Source organism: Lytechinus variegatus, chromosome 12, assembly GCF_018143015.1.
Source record: "Lytechinus variegatus isolate NC3 chromosome 12, Lvar_3.0, whole genome shotgun sequence".
NCBI classification, from domain to species: Eukaryota; Metazoa; Echinodermata; class Echinoidea; order Temnopleuroida; family Toxopneustidae; genus Lytechinus; species Lytechinus variegatus.
In genome coordinates, this window is record NC_054751.1 from 4,486,254 (window position 1) to 4,505,784 (window position 19,531).

At 36.5% G+C, this 19,531-nt stretch overlaps 1 protein-coding gene and 1 non-coding gene across 2 annotated transcripts; one reads left to right on the forward strand and one right to left on the reverse strand.

Moving 5' to 3' along the window:
* Positions 1-4,606: 4,606 nt before the first annotated feature.
* On the reverse strand, positions 4,607-15,662 carry LOC121425457 (threonine synthase-like 2). Its single transcript, XM_041621517.1, has 8 exons — positions 15,303-15,662; positions 14,131-14,325; positions 13,713-13,859; positions 12,362-12,583; positions 11,219-11,364; positions 8,941-9,066; positions 7,240-7,370; positions 4,607-5,897 (listed from the first exon to the last, which is right to left on the reverse strand). The coding sequence occupies exons 1-8, from the start codon at positions 15,529-15,531 to the stop codon at positions 5,624-5,626; spliced, it is 1,470 nt and encodes a 489-aa protein (XP_041477451.1). The 5' UTR covers positions 15,532-15,662; the 3' UTR covers positions 4,607-5,623.
* A 3,479-nt stretch (positions 15,663-19,141) lies between these two features.
* Positions 19,142-19,215, forward strand: TRNAR-UCU. The gene has a single exon. It is a non-coding gene; the product is annotated as a tRNA-Arg (tRNA).
* Positions 19,216-19,531: the final 316 nt, after the last annotated feature.

Sequence of the window (19,531 nt, forward strand, 5' to 3'; positions counted from 1 at the left end):
TTTGCTAAAATATATGTGCATTTCAGTACTTGTTAAAGTTTTGTTGTGAAAGGAATGGAAGGGGAAAAAGAGAAAGTGAAAGAAAGAGAGAGGGAGAGAGAGAAAATGGAAGACAGTAGGTGAAAGTTTATCAATACTGTTCTTTAGTCAGAAAGATTACACTTGTAGAAGTAATGTCGCTTTAAGCAAGGTAAAATCTCCCTGCTTTAACCCTAATTCTCCCGGGGGGGGGGGCCATAATGGCCCCCCCTCAACAATTTTCGCGATATATCTGCTGCGCGAAATTTTTTCACCTCGCAGCTCACTGACTTTTTACATTCAAGTCTCTCGCAAATTTTGAGACCAAATTTGTGACGCCCGGGTACGTGGTTACGACATTACGCAACATTATGCAAGTGCATGTCAGACCCAAAATTGCTCATAAACGTGATTTCATGTACAAATCCAATGCAAATTGCGTATTTAGCCAAAATTCATAAATGTATCATTATTTCTACTTTTACTGATTAAACTTAATTAATTTTGCCTTGTTTATGATCAGAATTATGTCTGGAACAATTTCCATTGAAAAAACAATAAAAAACAAAAAGTAAAAAAACAGAGAAATACATAAGAAATTCATAAAACAATAAAATACATAAGAAATTTATTTCCAAACCAAAGTTTTTTTGAATTACGATTGTTAAGAATGCTACAAAGAAAATTTTTACCAAAAATTAGCATTCTAGGAGCTTTATTTAGTGAATTAGAGCAAAAAGTATGATTTATGCATAAATTAGCATAATTAATTCATATAAAATAAAATCTCATTATTTTGGAAAATTTTACCATACAGCCTTGTAGATTACATCGCACACTACCAGCGTGCAATTTTTTGCGTCGCTCGCACGATCGGCGGCCAAGATCTTAAGGGGGGGCCATAATGGCCCCCCCCCCGGGAATGACAAGAATCAAAATACCCCGGGAGATTTAGGGTTAAGCAAGAAAAAAAATCAATATTAAAAAATAAAATTTTATAGTACTTTGATTTTATAGTACATGTGATGTCAAGTTGTTAAAACAATTTGAAAACTTTTTTTAACAAAACCAGGGGCCCATTTCATAAAGAACTTGCAACTGTTGTAACTTTGCAATTATGGTAACTACCATGGTAACCTTGATTTTGATTGGCTGCTGAGCCTCGTTACCATGGTAGTTGCCATTATGGCAAAGTTACAACAGTTGCAAGTCCTTTATGAAACGGGCCCCAGAAATATATCGCTGAATAGTATATAATTACATCCCCCTTTTCCAATGTCTCTCTCTTTATCTTCCACTCCTTTTCCCCCTATTTGCTCTATTGCTTTTTTTTCTCTCCTTCTCTCCTATTCCCAAATCTCTCTTTTTATTCCCCCTTCTCTCTTTTTATTCCCCCTTCTCTCTTTTTATTCCCCCTTCTCTCTTTTTATTTCCCCTTCTCTCTTTTTATTCCCCCTTCTCTCTTTTTATTTCCCCTTCTCTCTTTTTATTCCCCTTCTCTCTTTTTATTCCCCTCTCTCTTTTTATTCCCCCTTCTTTCTTTTTATCCCCCTTCTCTCTTTTTATTCCCCCTTCTCTCTTTTTATTCCCCCTTCTCTCTTTTTATTCCCCCTTCTCTCTTTTTATTGCCCCTTCTCTCTTTTTATTCCCCCTTCTCTCTTTTTATTCCCCCTTCTCTCTTTTTATTCCCCCTTCTCTCTTTTTATTCCCCCTTCTCTCTTTTTATTCCCCCTTCTCTCTTTTTATTCCCCCTTCTCTTTTTATTCCCCCTTCTCTTTTTTTATTGCCCCTTCTCTCTTTTTATTCCCCCTTCTCTCTTTTTATTGCCCCTTCTCTCTTTTTATTCCCCCTTCTCTCTTTAGCCATTAAACACTCCTCTGATACAATCTAGACCAAACTTGGATCGTTTCATGATTTCATCAAAATTTGTTGTCAGACAAGTTGTCAGATTTGACAAAATCTTAATTTTTTAGTAGCTGTTGCTATGGTAACTGTCCAATAAAACAGGATTAGCGGGACAAAACATCCGGCAAAGTCCTATCACATATTGGGCATGAAATGCTCCTCTGGTACAGAGGACTCTTCCCTGGCATATCAACGCAACCTGAAATTAAACCAATGAAATTCACGTAATTGGGTACTCATGATTGATTTTTCGAGTTGCGTTTAAAGACAAATCTTCCTGCCACTGGCCCCAGATCATCTTTATGTTTATTAAATGTAGAGATGTTGTGGGGATGGCTCGAGTATTTCACAAATGGGATGGGTCACACAAAGTTTTGTTAGATTCAGAATTTTTTCGAAAAAGCAAAAAAGAGGGGTGTCATTCCAAAAGCAGATGAAACAAACATCTGAAAAACCAAAGGAACTTGTAAAAGGGAATTCATAAGTTACAATTTATTTACCAAGAGGGAGAACGCAAGGACAGATCGAAGGTTCACTAGATGGGGTAGGGCATTTTCCACACACACAAAATTGACATGCAAAAAATAAAAAAGCAAAAAGTTATCCCCCTCCAAAAAAGGCACTAACCAAGAGCATATTTTCAACAGCTCCTAACCCCCCCCCCCCAAAAAAAAAGGAAGGAAAAAAGCTGGGTCAACAATAGCCAAAAATCCTTCTACTGCACACTAAACGTTATGGAATCACATCGTTCTCAGATTTTGAAGAATATTGTATACACCTTTTTATTATTAGAATATATATTTTTTAATTTTTTATCAATGCAACATCTCCATCATCACATACAACTGTGATTTAGTAATATACAACAGAGATCCATCATTTCCTTTAAAAAAAGGCACAAAATATGACAGTATTAATTACAGATTACAAAATTTGTTAAGAACTGGCAAGATCATCAGAAAATTAAATATATCCAATCCATATTTCCATTAGTAATGAATTGATACAATTTTCATCTTTATAAATTCTTTGTCATTTATACATGCACACATTCACATTCAATGATAAAATATAGATTCAATCCATTCAAACATAAAAACATTAGAATTGGAACATGAATATTTGAATATGAATGAATAATCAAATATTTGATATTTCATCTTGTCATCAAACAGGTTATGAATACTTTTACAAACAATGGATATTTGCATTTTGTATGATTGCCATTACTCACATGATAATCCAAAAACATTTTTATTGACTTCATAAAATGTTTACTAGAAAGGGTAATTGTTACTTACTGTAATGGGAGGAGGGGAGGGGGCTTCTGAGCCCCTCCCCAACCCCAATACATTTCACACAGTCTTTTAAAATGCCTAGAGCAACATTCACAGCATTTTATGACATTTTTCTTTCTCATCCCACACTTTTGAGACCAAATTTTTGACAACCTGATATGGAGTTAAAACATTACACCAAATTTACACAAATGACAGAGGGCCAAAAATTGCTCAAAAGCTGGATTTCATGTACACATTCAAAGTTTGTCGATTGTCAAAATTTTGATTACCCAGTTGAGTACTGAATTCTGTCATTCCCATTTATACAGGTACCAACCAGTCAAGTAGGCAGTGGGTTGACATTGTTGTGAGCACCTAGAGGACAAGATGACCACTCTTTGATAGGTGACATGACATTTGCTCCGGTGACAATTCTCCAGGCTTTATTTCACCTAAGATATAGGGTTAGGGCTGAATAGGGTTTTATTTTACATTTAGGATAGGGTATAATGTTAAATCCAAGGTTGAAGTTGGTCATTCCATGAGTGTGTTGAATTTACTGGAGCAATTGTCACAGGAGCACATGGCATGGAACCCTTTGATAGCTGTAATACTCTCATTCCTAACAAGTCTTTTCTTATCCATACAGCCTGCTGTACAATGGGCAGTGTGATTTAATGACCATGATTATTAAAAAAATGACCTTTGATGACAATTTCTTATAAATCTGTTTTAATAATAATAACTAGCATTAAATACGCTCTCCATAGTAAAACTTTCGTAAAACTACATCACAGCGACTGCATTTACATACATATAAAACTACATGATTACAATACATATGCATATACAAAGGCGATAAAAAGAAAATGACTAATTAGAAAAGAGGTAAGTTTTTAGAGATATATTAAAAAGATCTGTAGTGTTTGATGATTTGATGAAAGAGGGGATGCTGTTCCATTCTGTAGATGCAGTAACCATGGTAACAGTAAAAGTGTGATCACCTCATACCTTTTCATAAACCTATCCTCCAATTAGCCGCCCAAGAGTAATGCGGATAATTCAATAAACATTGCGTTCATAAACTCCGAAAATAAGCCGCATTATTTTTACGAGCACCCGTCCTGAAAAAGGCGGATAATCGCCATGACAACTGGACACGCCCCCTCCAATGCGTTTGTGTTGGAAAAGGGTGACCTTGTGACCGCACCATGGCGATTATCCGCATTATTTGGAAATGCGTTCATAAACTCAAAATCTTGTCCCGATGCTGCTATTATGCGGATAATAGCAGCATCAGAGTAATGCGAATAACTCTTGTCCTCCTCCAATTTTATGACCAAATTATGCTGCTATTAGCCGCCTAATTCATAGTAATTGGGTTTATGAAAGGGGTATCAGTCTGTACGGGTCTTTGGAATAGCAAGCAGAAATGGGTCTTAGGATGAATGGAGATTTATAGTGCGAGATGGTCTATGGGAAGCAAGTTTGTCTTCGATATATTTTAGCATCTGGTTATTAAAGGCTTTGAAGACAAACAGTAGTAACTTAAAGATGGTTCTCTTCTTTACGGGGAGCCGATGGAGAGATTTAAGTAAAGGACTAGATTCATGACGTCTATCTACTTTAAAGATAATGCAGGCTGCCCAGTTTTGTAAGCTTTGGAGCTGCTTCAAATATACATGTGAAACAGATGTTAAAAGGCTATCTAAACTGGACAAAATATGACAACTAACAGCACTCTGACAGGTGTCTTCAGTTATATACTCCCTAATCTGCGATATGTTTTTTAGATGGAATCTGACTGATTTACATAACTGATTAACTTGTCCCAACATACTCATATTACAATCAAAGTAAGCACCAAGGTTTCTAACAGATTTAGATGGTACAATCATAGTAGAATCAATATCAAAGCTCACATCACTGAGGGAACGAAGGTTATGACTTGAACCTATGACAAGCAATTAAGTCTTTTGAGAATTAAAACTGCATTTCTATAATAGTTATTTTCGCAATTTTTGACTTCTTCATTCTTCACTTACCAGTTCTTCACCTGATCCAAGTTATTACTGAATTCTGTAATTCTTGTAGGTTCTGAATAGGGATCACCCGCTTCCAGCAAGTAGCGGGTTAATATAACTCAATGAAAGACCCCTTGGGTATGTCCAGGGAACAGAAGACCTATGGGGCATTGCAAGAAACTTGCGATCAATTGCAATTCTACATTTGGACCCCAAATCAATCATATATCAATCTTGTATCAATCATATATTGCAACTGATTGCAAATTTACGAGTGATTGCAAATCTGTTCCTTGAAACAACAAATGCAATCTGATTTGCTGCAGCTAAAATTGATCTGTAAAATTACAACAGAATATTTGCAATTGATTGCAAATATTTACTTGCAACACCCCCTTAGAGAATGAGATGTCCACTCTCGTACAGATCACCCTTCAAGCCAGCCTCCCTGGCCGCTGTGATTCCCTCAATCCTGTCTCGTAAAACCTTCTCCTCACTCCCATCTTGAGGCATCTTAGAGAAGCGAGCCGGAAGTGACAGCCACCTGTCAACCTCCTCCGAAGCGACGGCTGGTAGACCGGCCGCATCCAATGCCTCTGGGAACTTGGCGGGTGAGCCTGTTGCGAGGCAGACGCTGATGGATGGAGAGCTCGGGTCTGGGTTAGCAAGTCTGGAGGAAAGGAAAAATTACAGATGAATAATCTTATGTAACTACATTATTTAAATTTTCATGATATTCAAAGTAAATAAGTAAATAAATGAATAAATACCAATGACTCTGTTTATATCTTTCAGGCTGAGGATAAGATTTGTTACATTGAAACATGTTCCTTTTATAAAGATTTCATGTTCTGTTCATTTTCTTTTTCTTAAAGGACAAGTCCACCCCAACAAAAAGATAATTTGAATAAAAAGAGAAAACTCGAACAAGCAAAACACTGAAAATTTCATCAAAATCAGATGTAAAATCAGAAAGTTATGACTTTTTAAAGTTTCGCATAAATTCATAAAACAGTCATATTCACATCCTGGTCGGTATGCAAATTGGCAAACTGATAACGTCACCCACTCATTATTTTTTTGGGTATTTTATTATATGAAATATGAAAAATTCTAATTTTCTTCTCATTATCATGTGAAACAAAATTTTATTCCTCCCTGAATACGTGGAGCTCCCATTATTTTAACATTTATGGTTAAGTCAAGTGATGCTGGAATTCGACTATTTGCCCGAGGGGTGCAGCCCCGAAGGAAAATGGTTGCCTCATTGTGGCCATATGTATTTGGTTTATATACGTCATCAGTATTAACATCAAATACAACAGAAAGGAAATGTAATTGAGTAAATACAAATAAGGAATCTCTGTCTTCGAGTGCAAAATTAATAATAAAATTTGATAAAGGTAATTGATAATTGTGTGTGAGCATACTGTTAAAAACACCATGCGATTGATTCAGCCCCGCCCATCAAGCCATAAGTAGTTTTTAAACCATTTACTGCTCAGGGTACTATTCCCAGCTTGGGGGGGGGGGGGGGTCGTAAGTCTAATTGCTGTACATATGCGTGATCAAATCATTTACAAACACCCCCTCAACAAAGTTTTTCTTTATGTACAAAATAACCCTCTAAACAAGTTTTTCACTGGCTTTATTTACACATTTTGGCTCCTAAGCAAGTTGTCTGACCCCAAGGAAATAGCTTGGGGGAAAAACACATTTGGCTAGTCTTTAAAATAAAGCTTTGGAAGAAAATACCCTAAATACGTTTGACCCCTGCCATTGACCATTGACCAGTCTTTCAAAATCACCCATTATCTTAAAATTTGGTGTTTTTCATACCCTTAACGAGTGCACACGCGGCCCGCTTTAAAAATGAAAAAACACCCCTTTAAACACGTTTTTTTGGTCACGCCAGTACACAGCCATTTGACTGCCCTCCCCCCCCCGGGTTCAGACCAATCGCATGTTCAGAATATTATTATGACTGATATAAGTTGTTTTGCTTAACTCACTTATGGTAGTAGTAAGCAACAGCTACAGCCGTGTGAGGGCATAGAGCATAGCCTTCTTCTTTCCAGCATCTTCTAATCGTGTCTTTCACTGTCTGGTCACTCACTGAAAAGGTGCTTACAGTCTCTTGTATCTGATCAAAGATGAAATTAAAATGAATTAAAATGAAATTGAATGCAGCATTAAGATAGTAAGGTACTGCAGCTGTACTACATGGGCGGAAATCTGTCCCAAAGGTAGGTGGGCCCAGGGCCTGAAAAAAAAGAAGGTTATCACCCAGAAGGGTAAGGTAATTTAACCCAAAAATTTGAAAAGCAAAAAAAAAAAAGATTTTCACCAAAAATGTAAGGTCATTTTAGTCCAAAATACATGTTTTATTTCAATTGTGAAGTGATGCATTTTTCTCCATCACAACAGACCAAAATTAGTAGGGGGACATTTGATATTATGTCCCCCTACTATTTTTTGCTAGGGGGACTAAAATTGAAAATGTTATTCTGAAGAGATTTGTCATGATAATATTGCCTGCCCTTAACAAAGTAAGTGACAATTCAAATTTGACTACGTGTGTTCATGATGGTTGGTCATTAGTGTCAGATTCTCCCTTACTCTGTTGCACGAACCCTGGCAATTTTCCGGGAATAGCTTTCTTTCTGTTTTTTCCCCATGTCTTTTTTCTACTACTCAAAAAATCAAAGATGGTAGTTGCACCCTTCCTTACCCCCTGAAACATTGAGGGATTTGCAATGAAAGAATCAGTTTCGCATTCTGCACGGGGATCACCTCAAAATTGGCAAGACATGATTTGTTACAATGTACACAACACATGAAAGGAAGCAGCAACAGTGACTCAGTTTCACAACAATGGGGGGGAGAGTGGTGCGGGCTTTTATCATTCAAATTAAAGGAAACCAAAACCCAAGAAAGAAAGCAATCTTCTTGGAAAGAGTAAAATGAGAGGAACAATTTAAAAAAAGTTTCATAAAAATCGGTTATGAAATTTATAAGCAAGTTATGGATGATTAAAAAGTCTTGTACTTATTATGTGGATCCTCAAATTGGCAAACGTGCTTCAAAATGGCTGATTTTGTGGACAACTCTCAATTTGTTTTGTACACATATTTTCAGATTTTCCCATTTATTTTACATATTTCACATTATCTCCTCCTGACCTTGACATATATGGTGTGGATTATATTTTCCCATGACGTATGTTGTGCTCAGAAGGAGGCAAGATGCAATTTGAAAGATAATGAGGAAAATCTGAAAATTTGTGTACAAAACAAATGGAGAGTTTTCCACAAAATCAGCCATTTTGAAGCACGTTTGCCAATTTGAGGATGCCCATTGTAAGTACAACAAGAGTTTTCAAACTCCCATAACTTGCTTATTTCATAACCGATTCTGATGAAACTTTTTTTTTAATAGTTCCTCTCATTTTACTCTTTCCAATAAGATTACTTCTCTTCTTGGGTTTTGGTTTCCTTTAATGTTGAAGCAGGCGAATATGCAATAGTAAGAGTCCTGCCCTGGCTGATGGCACCAGTTGCCGAGACCCACGCATGATGGTCTTGGTGGGGATAACAAACCATGGGAATCACCAATGCCATGGTCTGTCGTATGTGATAAATGATGAAATTTAGAAAATACGAGCAATCATGATTGATCGTAACAAAAACAAAACAAAATAAATAGTTACGAACCTTTTGCCATAATTTGGAATCCATGGTTGCTTTACCATCCTTCTCAAATTGAGCCATGACGTCTTTAATGTGAGCACGGTCTCCACCGGAAAACAACCACATTACTCTCTCAACATTGTATGGTATCTGAAAAATATAAGAATAGCGGTAAAATTGAAATGCTAGTTGTGTTGATGATTTTAAGATAAGTTTGAACCGATTCCAATGAAATAGCCACCGAAGGGGTTAAGGAAATGCATGACATATGATTCTGGCAGAAATAAAGTAATTGCCAATCGAGAAATAAGCAAAATAAGCATGGCATTCCTGCTAAATAACAAGATTTTCTTCAACAGTCCCATATGTGCTTATCAGTGTTGGTAATCTTCAGGGTGCTTGCTTGTCAACGTATATAAGATCAACAGATCTTTGATGATGTGGTGAAAATTGACATTAGGTGGTTTCAAATCGCCTTGATCATAAGAATCCCCGTTAAATTACGAAAACTTTTTTAGGCTAAAAAATACCTATTAATTATTCCTGCATTCACACTGCCCCGAAACATATCCTTCGGGACAAATTCCTGAAGTTAGGAGCATGCGTAGTATGGTCTGATAAGCAGGCAAGGCGCAAGATTCAAACCACTAGCTCAGCAGCTACCAACGGTGCCCACGCCCAACTACACGCTGGGCTAAAAGTTCCCGTAAATTGCTTTCACTTAAATACCTAAACATAAAGTTCTCATAATTTTGCCAAGTACCTACTATTTAGTGGGTATTTTCTTTTTGGGATATTACGCATAATTTGCTTTCACGTTGCCCAAATTACCTGGTATTTTCTGATCGGGTAAATTTCCCGATCAGAAAATACCTCGAACTGACGAACTTTGAGGCAGTCTGAAACCACTTATTGATTTCACAGACTTTCTGATGAAATCATTGTTTGAAGCTAGTACTTGAGATTACCTTTAATCATTATTAAATCCTCCTTCTACTTTAGATTTAGTTGGGGATTTAGTGCATCCAACATCTTCTACCCAACCCTCTTCTCAGCCACTTACAATTGTTCAGAAAAACAAATAATCAATAAATTTCAGTCAGATTATTTCCTGCAAACAAAGTATATGCTTAAATGAAAAAAAAAACATTGTTGCACGGGCAGTGGAATTGTTTTCAAAGGGGGGGGGCTGACCATGCAAAAAATCACAATCATATGGTCATTTTTACGTTTTTGTTAACGGTTTTTGGAAAAAGTGGGGCTACCCCCCCCCCCCGCTTCCGAAGCCCCTGTGTTGCACATACACAATTGACCAGAGCATGTATTGCACAACTGTTCATTGAAAGCAATTCTGTCAGTCTTTTTATTCTAATTCACAATAAAAGAAAAACCTCAATGAGATGCAAGTTTGACTAAGAAACTTTTAACCTTGTCACATGCAACGTAGAAAATTAATTACAGGACTCACATATGGGGCAAGGTAGTCTAGACATAGATAATACATTTGATATTATACCTCAATGGGTATACATCATACTACGGGAAACAGCCATTACTAATTATGCCATACTGTCGAGAAGTAATTTAAGAATCGTTTATATATTGAAATTATTAACATTCATGACCTTTCAATACAGAAAAAACTAATCATGCCCTACAATGTACCCTTTGGACTCATTACATAACATGATGAATTAGCCAGAGTCTGAAATCTTGAATAAATACATTACACCGAGAAGGCAGTGTTATAATACTACAGTCCCATCAAGAATTTATCACTTAACAAATATTCAAATTGATAAAAAAAAAAACTTAACTGTGTGATTAGGTTCAACCAGTTCGAACAAGACCACACAGCTCATAACCAGCAATAAGTTGGTAGAAACTGACTTTCATTTCACTATTCAGATCGAAAAGGCAGACTCAGATCTTATAATAAATAACTTGTCTGAATTGATGAACATATGACTATCAGGGGAGCGTTTCATGAAAGGACTTGTCGGACATTTTATCTGACAAGTCACGTGTTATCCGACAATAGTGCCTCTCAGCCAATCAGAATAAAGGAAAGATGTCAGATCTGACAGCTTGTCAGAAAATATGTTGATGAAACTCTCCCCTGATGATTCAAAGTAGAAGAATTTAAGGGAGAGATTTGAAGATTTAAGGAAAAATCAGGGTATAAATTTTGAGGTTCAATCGAGCATGATATCTGCATAAAAAGATCTGTTGAAACTCTCAGCAACACAGAAACAAGTTTTAAAAGAAATTCTTTCTTTTTGGTTGAATTTTACAAACTTACCTGAATGTCCATAGCTGGGGACAAGGTAGCCGTCACTGAATTCATGGAGTAATCGTTGTTTGCAAATGTCCTGTGGACTATATCATTACTGTTGACAGCACATACTATCTTAATAGGTAAACCCATTTTCTTGGCTATGCATGCACCTGCAATGAAATTAATAATTCTTGTATAGCGCATAACACACGATGAATTACGTCTCTATGCGCTTCCAAAGAACTTGGATATTATTACCCAGGCTGCAGCTCAAGCAGCTTTCCAGTGCTCCGCATTTCAAGGAATAAATTCCTGCCAGGGACCAATTCAACTAAACTGGGTTGAGTGCAGGACAATGTGGATTAATTTCTTGCAGAATGAAGCTACGCCATGGCTGGGATTTGAACCCACGACCCTCTGTTTCAAAGTCCAGAGACTAATCCACTGGGCCACAACACTCCATATCACAATTAACCAAGAAATTATCTTTTTCCCGAACGATACTCTCTTATTTTTTTTAATGCCCTGGGAACAGTTACATAGGGAAATGCTCTAAAGTTATTAAAGATTTCAATCATGATACAGACAATCCTTCTCAATCGACCATATCATCATCTTTATTCACTTCATTAAAACCAAAATCACATACACTGTAGCAGGGGCAGATCCAGGATTTTCCAAAAGGGGATGGGGCACATTTTCCCTGAGAAAAAATTTGACAAGCAAAAAAAGTCTTTACTTTCAAAAGGGGGGCACACTTCTGCCCCCCTATCCCCGACTACATCCCTGACTATCTATCCATCTGTATTAAAAGTTAATACATATATTTTCCTCTCATACTATTAACTGAGCATATGTACATGTATAGGTGGTGCTAGACTTTTAAGTCCCTTTCACAATTAGTCATAGAAATATTTGCAACTATTTCATTATCAGACTTTATTGATCATTGGCGGCGGAAGCCAATAAATTTAGGGGGTGTCCACCTGAAATTTTGGGATGGACACATGTAAAAAATAGGACAAGCACCCCAAAAATTTTTGACAAGCAAAAAAAAAAAAAAAAGGTCATCAACCTAAATTTAGGGGACACGTCCCCCCCGCTTCCGCCGCCTATTTTATTGATTCCAAAAATAATTTCATGAATAGATGGCCTAAAACAACTCACCAGTCATGTTGCCACAAGCCCCTGTTGGAATGATCATCTCGACGACCTTGTCACAGGACGGACACATGGAGAGGTAGGTGAAAAAATATTGAACAATCTGGCCCATCACTCTACCCCAGTTGATGGAGTTGAGGGTACCGAGTCGATGACGATCTTTGAAGGCAGTATCGGTCATGACGGGTTTGATCACGACATCGCTATCATCCGAAGACATATCAGGGTCTGATAGAGTCAAGGAAATGCAAAACGATGTGATGAAGAATTTATTTTTTTGAATTATGGTACTAACAAAGACCTTTAGAGCTAAATGTTTCATTAAAAACTTATTCATGATCAAGGCAATCTAGTTAAACCACCAACTAACCGTTCAGCCAACTTATCAACCAACATCAATATTGAAAAAGAATATGCAGAGAAGTTGAGAGAACGGTCAACCAATCATCCAGTCAATGAATAAATTGATTGTTCAATGAAATGACTGAATTATCTACTACACCATTAATTACTTCATTGTATAATGGAAGTTTTCCTTTCCTGCCTTATATGTTTTCACGTATTTCAATATTACATGTAGGACCCCTCTATAAACAAGTGTTATGTTATAAATGCTGATTAGGGCAATCCCTCCAACTTTTTACTGATCTTCTCTTTGTGCTTGTACAAATATGTTACTATTTTTAATTTATTGAAAATGAATATATTACAATAAGAATACATTGTAAAATAGCTTTCCCTGAATGGATAGGCAATATATTTCTAATTTGCTGTGTATTTACCTGTAATACATCTACCGCATCCAAACAACTAACCAATTAAACCAACCCATTGAACAACCAATTAACCACTCAACTAACCAACCACTATTTGCCCCAACAGCCTCCCAACCATTCAACCTCAACCAACCAATAAACCATATAACTAGCGATTCAAACAAAAAACAAATCAACTAACTAAACATTTGACCAACTACCAAACTTATTCATTACCGATCTAACAAGAGATCAATCAATGCATACTCTATGGCCCGTATTCTGAAGTCAGGTTTAAAATAAACTCTGGTTTAAAGTTGTGGTTAAACTACGGATAGCCAATGGTGGCATAAATCTCTAACAGTATAATTTCAATATAAGCTCATTTTTCTCTCAAATCATTCGCATCTGTTTCAGAAGGATAAATAAAGATAGCTTTCATCACTATTCACAAGCTAAGAAAGAGCACAGTAAGCATAAGAAACATCCCATGTCAGGAAAATTTTGACATTTTTGGCTTTCCATAATTTTAGCACAGAGTTAGGCCATGGTCTAAGTTAAACCCAACTTCAGAATATGGGCCTTTGAACAAAAGAACTCACTATGAAAGATGTGGATGTTCCTATCGATGGCTGTAAACATGGAGAGTTTCTGGAGCCGAGAACAGCGAGGTACCAGTACAATGAAATCGATGTAATCATGATCTCTGACCGCTTCGATAGCTGCGCTTCCTGTGTCACCAGATGTGCCTGTCGGGATGTCAAAGATCAGGGCCGGTATTGAGTTGAAAGTATTGAAGTCTTTATCTAGCAGTTTACTTGGCTCAAGATCACTTCTAAGTCAATACAATTCAATTCTACTTTATCAAGTCAAATCTAGAAATAATTCTTACTGATAACCATTGTGAGTGACATCATTAAATCTAAACACATCTTATATCAATTTTAAAATACATTTTTGAAACAGTTCTAAAAAGACCTTCCTTGACTACAATAATATTTCTCTATTAACAATACCCACCAACAACAAGGATAATATTCTTCTTCCTTTTTGCTAAAAAGTACTTCATGAATTGGCCTGTGGTCACCATAGAAAGATCTTTAAATGCCAGGGTCTTCGTGTGGAACAGCTCCGCAACGTTCAAGCCATTGGACAACCTTGCCACCGTTAACACCTCTGGATGCTTCAATCTGGCAACTGCTTGATCGATGATATCTGGATCATAAAAAAGAGAGGAAAATGTTAACTTGACTTTGGATGACATTCAGTGCCAGATCCTGGAATTTGAAATAAAGGTGTTGCGAATAGCAAATTTAAAAATAGATAGGCATGGGTAATCCTGGGTTTTAGGGGACTAAATTAATTGCACACTTTAAGTGGTTGCGAACTTCACCCAACTCATCCCAACTGTTTTCACACTTTGAAATAATTCATAAATAGCCTTCCCCCATTTCCGTGGGTGCTGCCACCCCTCCTCTCTGGGTAGGGAGGTGGGTTCGGGGAGGGGCTATGCATATGGTAATGTGATTTGGTGAAGTGAGTCAGGTAACGTTGGCGAAGAACAATAGGAAACAAGATTGCGGCGTAAACATCAGGCAAGTTTCTTCCGTCTTAATTGTCATATTTTTCTCATTTTTTTTATGAATTCTTGTTTAAAAATAAAATCAATGGCGCATAAATGTCAGAAATGAAGTTGCATCCCATGTACATGATTTAGGGCTAGATCTTTTAGAAGGAAAGTAGAAATCTCGGGGGCGAAAGTTTCAGGTTTTGGCGGCCTACACGCACATGAATGGATGAGGATTCCTGGCTTCGTTGAGAGTAACTTTACGTTAGTAAATTTAGTAAATGATTTTTACTCTCTAGAAGCTTCCTGGCTAGAATGACCCCGTCTATCATATATAACTAAGAATATCAATAAGACCTTATCGTTTTATAGTCTAATTTAGCTTTTAAATATTTGTTTTTCACTTGTTACATGCCATGGTATGGCAATGGTATGAAACTAATTTACTCTATGAACTAGTAGTAGTATGAATGACACAAAAAATGAATGATATTTGGAGCAAAGCCAAAGTCAAGAGCAGTAAAAATAGTAAAATCATGACATGAAAAATATACCCAAGCTTGCACAAGGAATGGCTCTTACAGCTACAGTGTGTTACTACAGTGACAATTTCAAATTATCTCACCATTCAAATCAGAATTTGGAACCTCGTCTTCGCCAACAAACAGCGGGAAAATCTTTTTACACAGCTGAGCATACGAGAGCGATGACCATTCTCGCAGAGAGCTCGCCGACAGCTCCGGGATAACTTCTGGAATGAGAAGCCCTCCGTCTGGTAAATAACCGGGTGAGAATATCGCTTCTTCAAAAGAGAATTTACCGAATTCGTCTGATCTTGTGCCGACATACTTCATATTGGTGCTGTAATTGTACTAATTAAGTGTCCTAAAAGGTTTATATCACTGCTTCTTTTATTTTCTGCTCCTTAAAAAAAGGCATCGACTTCAAGTCAACCACCGCATCCCGTATACACGAACAGCTGATCACGTTAGTCTGAGAACAAGACTCCAATTTGAAATATCGGCGGAGCTGTTTTAATGGGGCCGTCTTACCAGGGGCCCCAGGGGCCCGTCTTACACCACTTTGCGATTGATCCGATCAGTCGTAACTATGGAAACCAGCAAAGTCAACATATAAAATGCACGTTTGTTCAAAAAATTTCTAGATATGAATGTATATCCCCGGGTATATCCATGAATTCATTGATTTCTTGGTGTTTTCCTTTGTTTACAAAGGACATTTTGCAAATTTCCTGTAGAAAAAAAAATTCAAGTTTCAAAATTTATTGATCAAAATCTGCACATATAGGAATATTCTCAATTTTACAAACAAACACTTATATGAACAATCAAAGTGAGACACTCAGTTACAAATCAAACATATAAATATATAAATAAATCATAAATACGAAATACAGAAAAATTATAGTTAACAATTTTCATGTTGGGCCCTTAAACATATTCGATATACATTATACAAATCAATAATTGACCTCTTATAGCATAGGTGAAATTAAATATTTTTCTCTTCACATTAAACATAATTAAATAAAACAGCCTATCAAGAGAAGTATGGGAGAGCGTGTATTTTCCCCAAAATCCTTTCATTGTGTGCTACAAAGGTTATGGTTGCCTTTTGAACAGTGCCATTCAGATGGGCGGGGACTCGGGGATGCTCCCCCTGAATTTAAAAAAACACGACCAAGAAAAAAGTGGAAAGGAAACAATAGGAAAGATAGAAAGCAAAATATGATATAATTTTCTGTCAAAACCTATCACAAAATTTGATATTGTATATAGAAAAGTAGGAATATATGCGTGCTCGCTAATTCACTCACTTCACAACTTTTTAATACATTTTACCCGATCTGCCATATCTAGCTCCTTCAAAATTGACTTAATACACCATAGCTATTGAAAGACATGAATCCCTTCCTGTTTGTCCAGTCAAGCATAAATCATTAAACTTGGTCAAGGAATCGAGACACCCTTGAAAATGGATCCATGTCTTTAAAGGTACCATAACATTATTTGTTTCACATAATAAAAGGATTTGAATAATTAAAAGTTTTCTCAATTAATAATGCAAATAGTCTTGCTTGAGTTGACAAAAAGACTTCTTTTCTTACTTATGAAGGAAAATTCAAAGATAAAAGAAGTTTAAATAAAAAGCAAAATAATAGATAAGATTTCAGAGCATCTATTAACATAAAAATATAGATATCGTAATTTAAAACAAATATTTATAGACTTTTCAAAAACTGTCCCGTTTTTTTTATACGCACTGTATAGGAAACTCAAATCCGAATATGCGACATTTCTTTATTAATCTCAAACTCAAGATATAGATTTAGTACCAACAACAGTCTTAATCATTGTGGTACTGATTGGACCACCCAAACATTTCACGAGAAAGATAAAATAAAGTTTAATATGATATTCTTCTCTGATCATCAAATGGCAAAGTCCATCCCCCAAAAAAAATTGTATTAAAAATGACATATTTTTTGTTGGCTCACTTCGCTTGCTCACAGCTTTTAAGAAATTTTGCCCCATACGCCATATTATCTGGACCCCTCAACAATTTTGGCTCATTACATCTCTCAGTGTTTCCTCATCCATGCCATTTTTAGTTTAAATACTTCATCATGATATCAAATCAATCCCAGACAATATTCATGAGTCTATACCTATCTGACTCAGGGGTATGGTAATGACATTTCCTCCATGCACTAAACGTGACGAAATAATGATTGCACACTTTCATTTAAAGGGTGTTCATGGTTTGGGATCACGATTTTATTAAAACATGGTAAAGGGGCTTTCAGAATTCCTCGTACAATCTTTTGCGATTACTTGGTCACAAATATGTTGCACAGAATCGCAACGGCTGCAAGAGTCGCACCACCAATATTGTGGAAGGGGTTTTACTCATCCATTTGAAATCGAATTGAATTTCCCTTGCAAAAATGCCCTCTTCGTCAGATGACAGCAAGTTGGTGCTTCCAATAAACCAATAAATCTTGCGATACTTATAAGTAGGCCCATGTATCATCTTGATAACCCAGCGACGGAGTTAACAGAAAGCCGCCTCTTATCCACAGGAGAATAAATCAATTTGTAAACTCTCACAAGAACTCGTATATACTTCTCTCACAGAATACGTTTTTTTTTTCATTTACAGCTCCAGATTTGGGGAATTCTCATTTTCTGCATGAATAAAAGAAAGATGATTTTAAAAACTCTGTAATTGCCTTTATAAATGAATCCTTAGTTCGATGAAATTTTGGTATTGTGAATAGTATATGACCATGAACCTGTAAAGTAAACTTGCAGATTCTTGATATCACCTTACTTATCCCTTCCCATCCATCTTTTTTACTTGGTCTTTTCTCCTTCCTAATTATCACTATTACCAGTAGCGTATTGAAGCAAAGATTTTGAGGGACATATGGGATAAAATTGGTGAATAGCGAAACGAGCGAGCCAAAAAGAGACTTTTAATACAAGAATCTATTCTAAAATAGGGAGCTCTATAATGAAATAAAATATTAATAATAATCATCATCATAATTATATACTGGCGCACAGATGGCCAGCTTTTGACATAATATTTAGAAGGTAGTATCACAATTTTCACTTTTCTCTTTCTTTTTCTTTTTTATAGTCGTGAAAATTTGGGGAGTCCATGGCTCCCAAGCTCCCTATCTGTGCGCCAGTGATTATGATGATGATTTGATATTTTATTTCATTACGGAGCTCCCTTAAATGTTTATATTTTTTTCTCCATTAATTATCATTTATGTCCATATACTTATCTTACTAGAAATTAATTTGTTTCTTTCCATGCACGTTCATCTCTACTTTTCTGCCTTTTCCGGCCCCTATCAATCGTTTCTACAAAATATTTGCACTAAAATCTTTAAAAATATGGCACTTAAAGTCACGCACCGTGATCCCGTACATGAGGAGGCAATCGTATTTCGCATTATCAATTACAGAAAATTGGAATGCTTGAAATTCCTTATTATAGTGATCTGAGTTAGTGAAAAGTTATTTACGTCTTTGAAGTGTTGATTTCGCGACATCATAATTCGAATGAAATGGTCAGAATAAGAAAAAATGGAATTTTTCTCTGAAAATTGGAAACAATCATATTTCCTGCTCATCATTAATCAGACACACTGTTCAACTTCAAACATTCTCCTATGGTTATGTAACAGGGGTAATATTTACATGAACCAGATCTTTCTTTTTGTTCCTTTTTTTTTCTTCCCCTCTTTCTTATTTCCCCCCTTTCCTATACTACTTGGAAAATAAAATAAGGGAAGTTGCCCCTTTGCCCCCACGGTCATGCCGCCCCCTAAACAAGATAACCAAGGCGTTGGCATGGGGTCTGGAATTTGGTTGGAGAGTGATAACGTCAGGTTCAAAGAGCGATATTGTGGAGCTGTAAAATATAGATGTCACTGTGGCGCAATGGATTAGCGCATTGGACTTCTAATTCAAAGGTTGCGGGTTCGAGTCCCGCCAGTGATATCCTACTTTTTTTTTTGAAGAGGCAAAGTATATTTGTTGTCAAACCTCGAAGAGTAGTGGAGATGCCGGCCCCCAAAACATACACAGTATTTGGCTTAAATAGACAGTACATCTCCCTTTAACAAATATTTATTTTCGGTGTATAAAAAGGGTTAATCCCTGGGATTGTAATTGCTCTCATCAAAGTGATTCTATGAAAGCGTATAATTATCAGGTCACGAGATGTAAGATTTAACAGATTTGTCAACCTTATAAGCCCCCAAGGTCCTGGGAAGCGGTGCCTGCTGAACCCCCATAGGCAGCATCCCTGCGAATT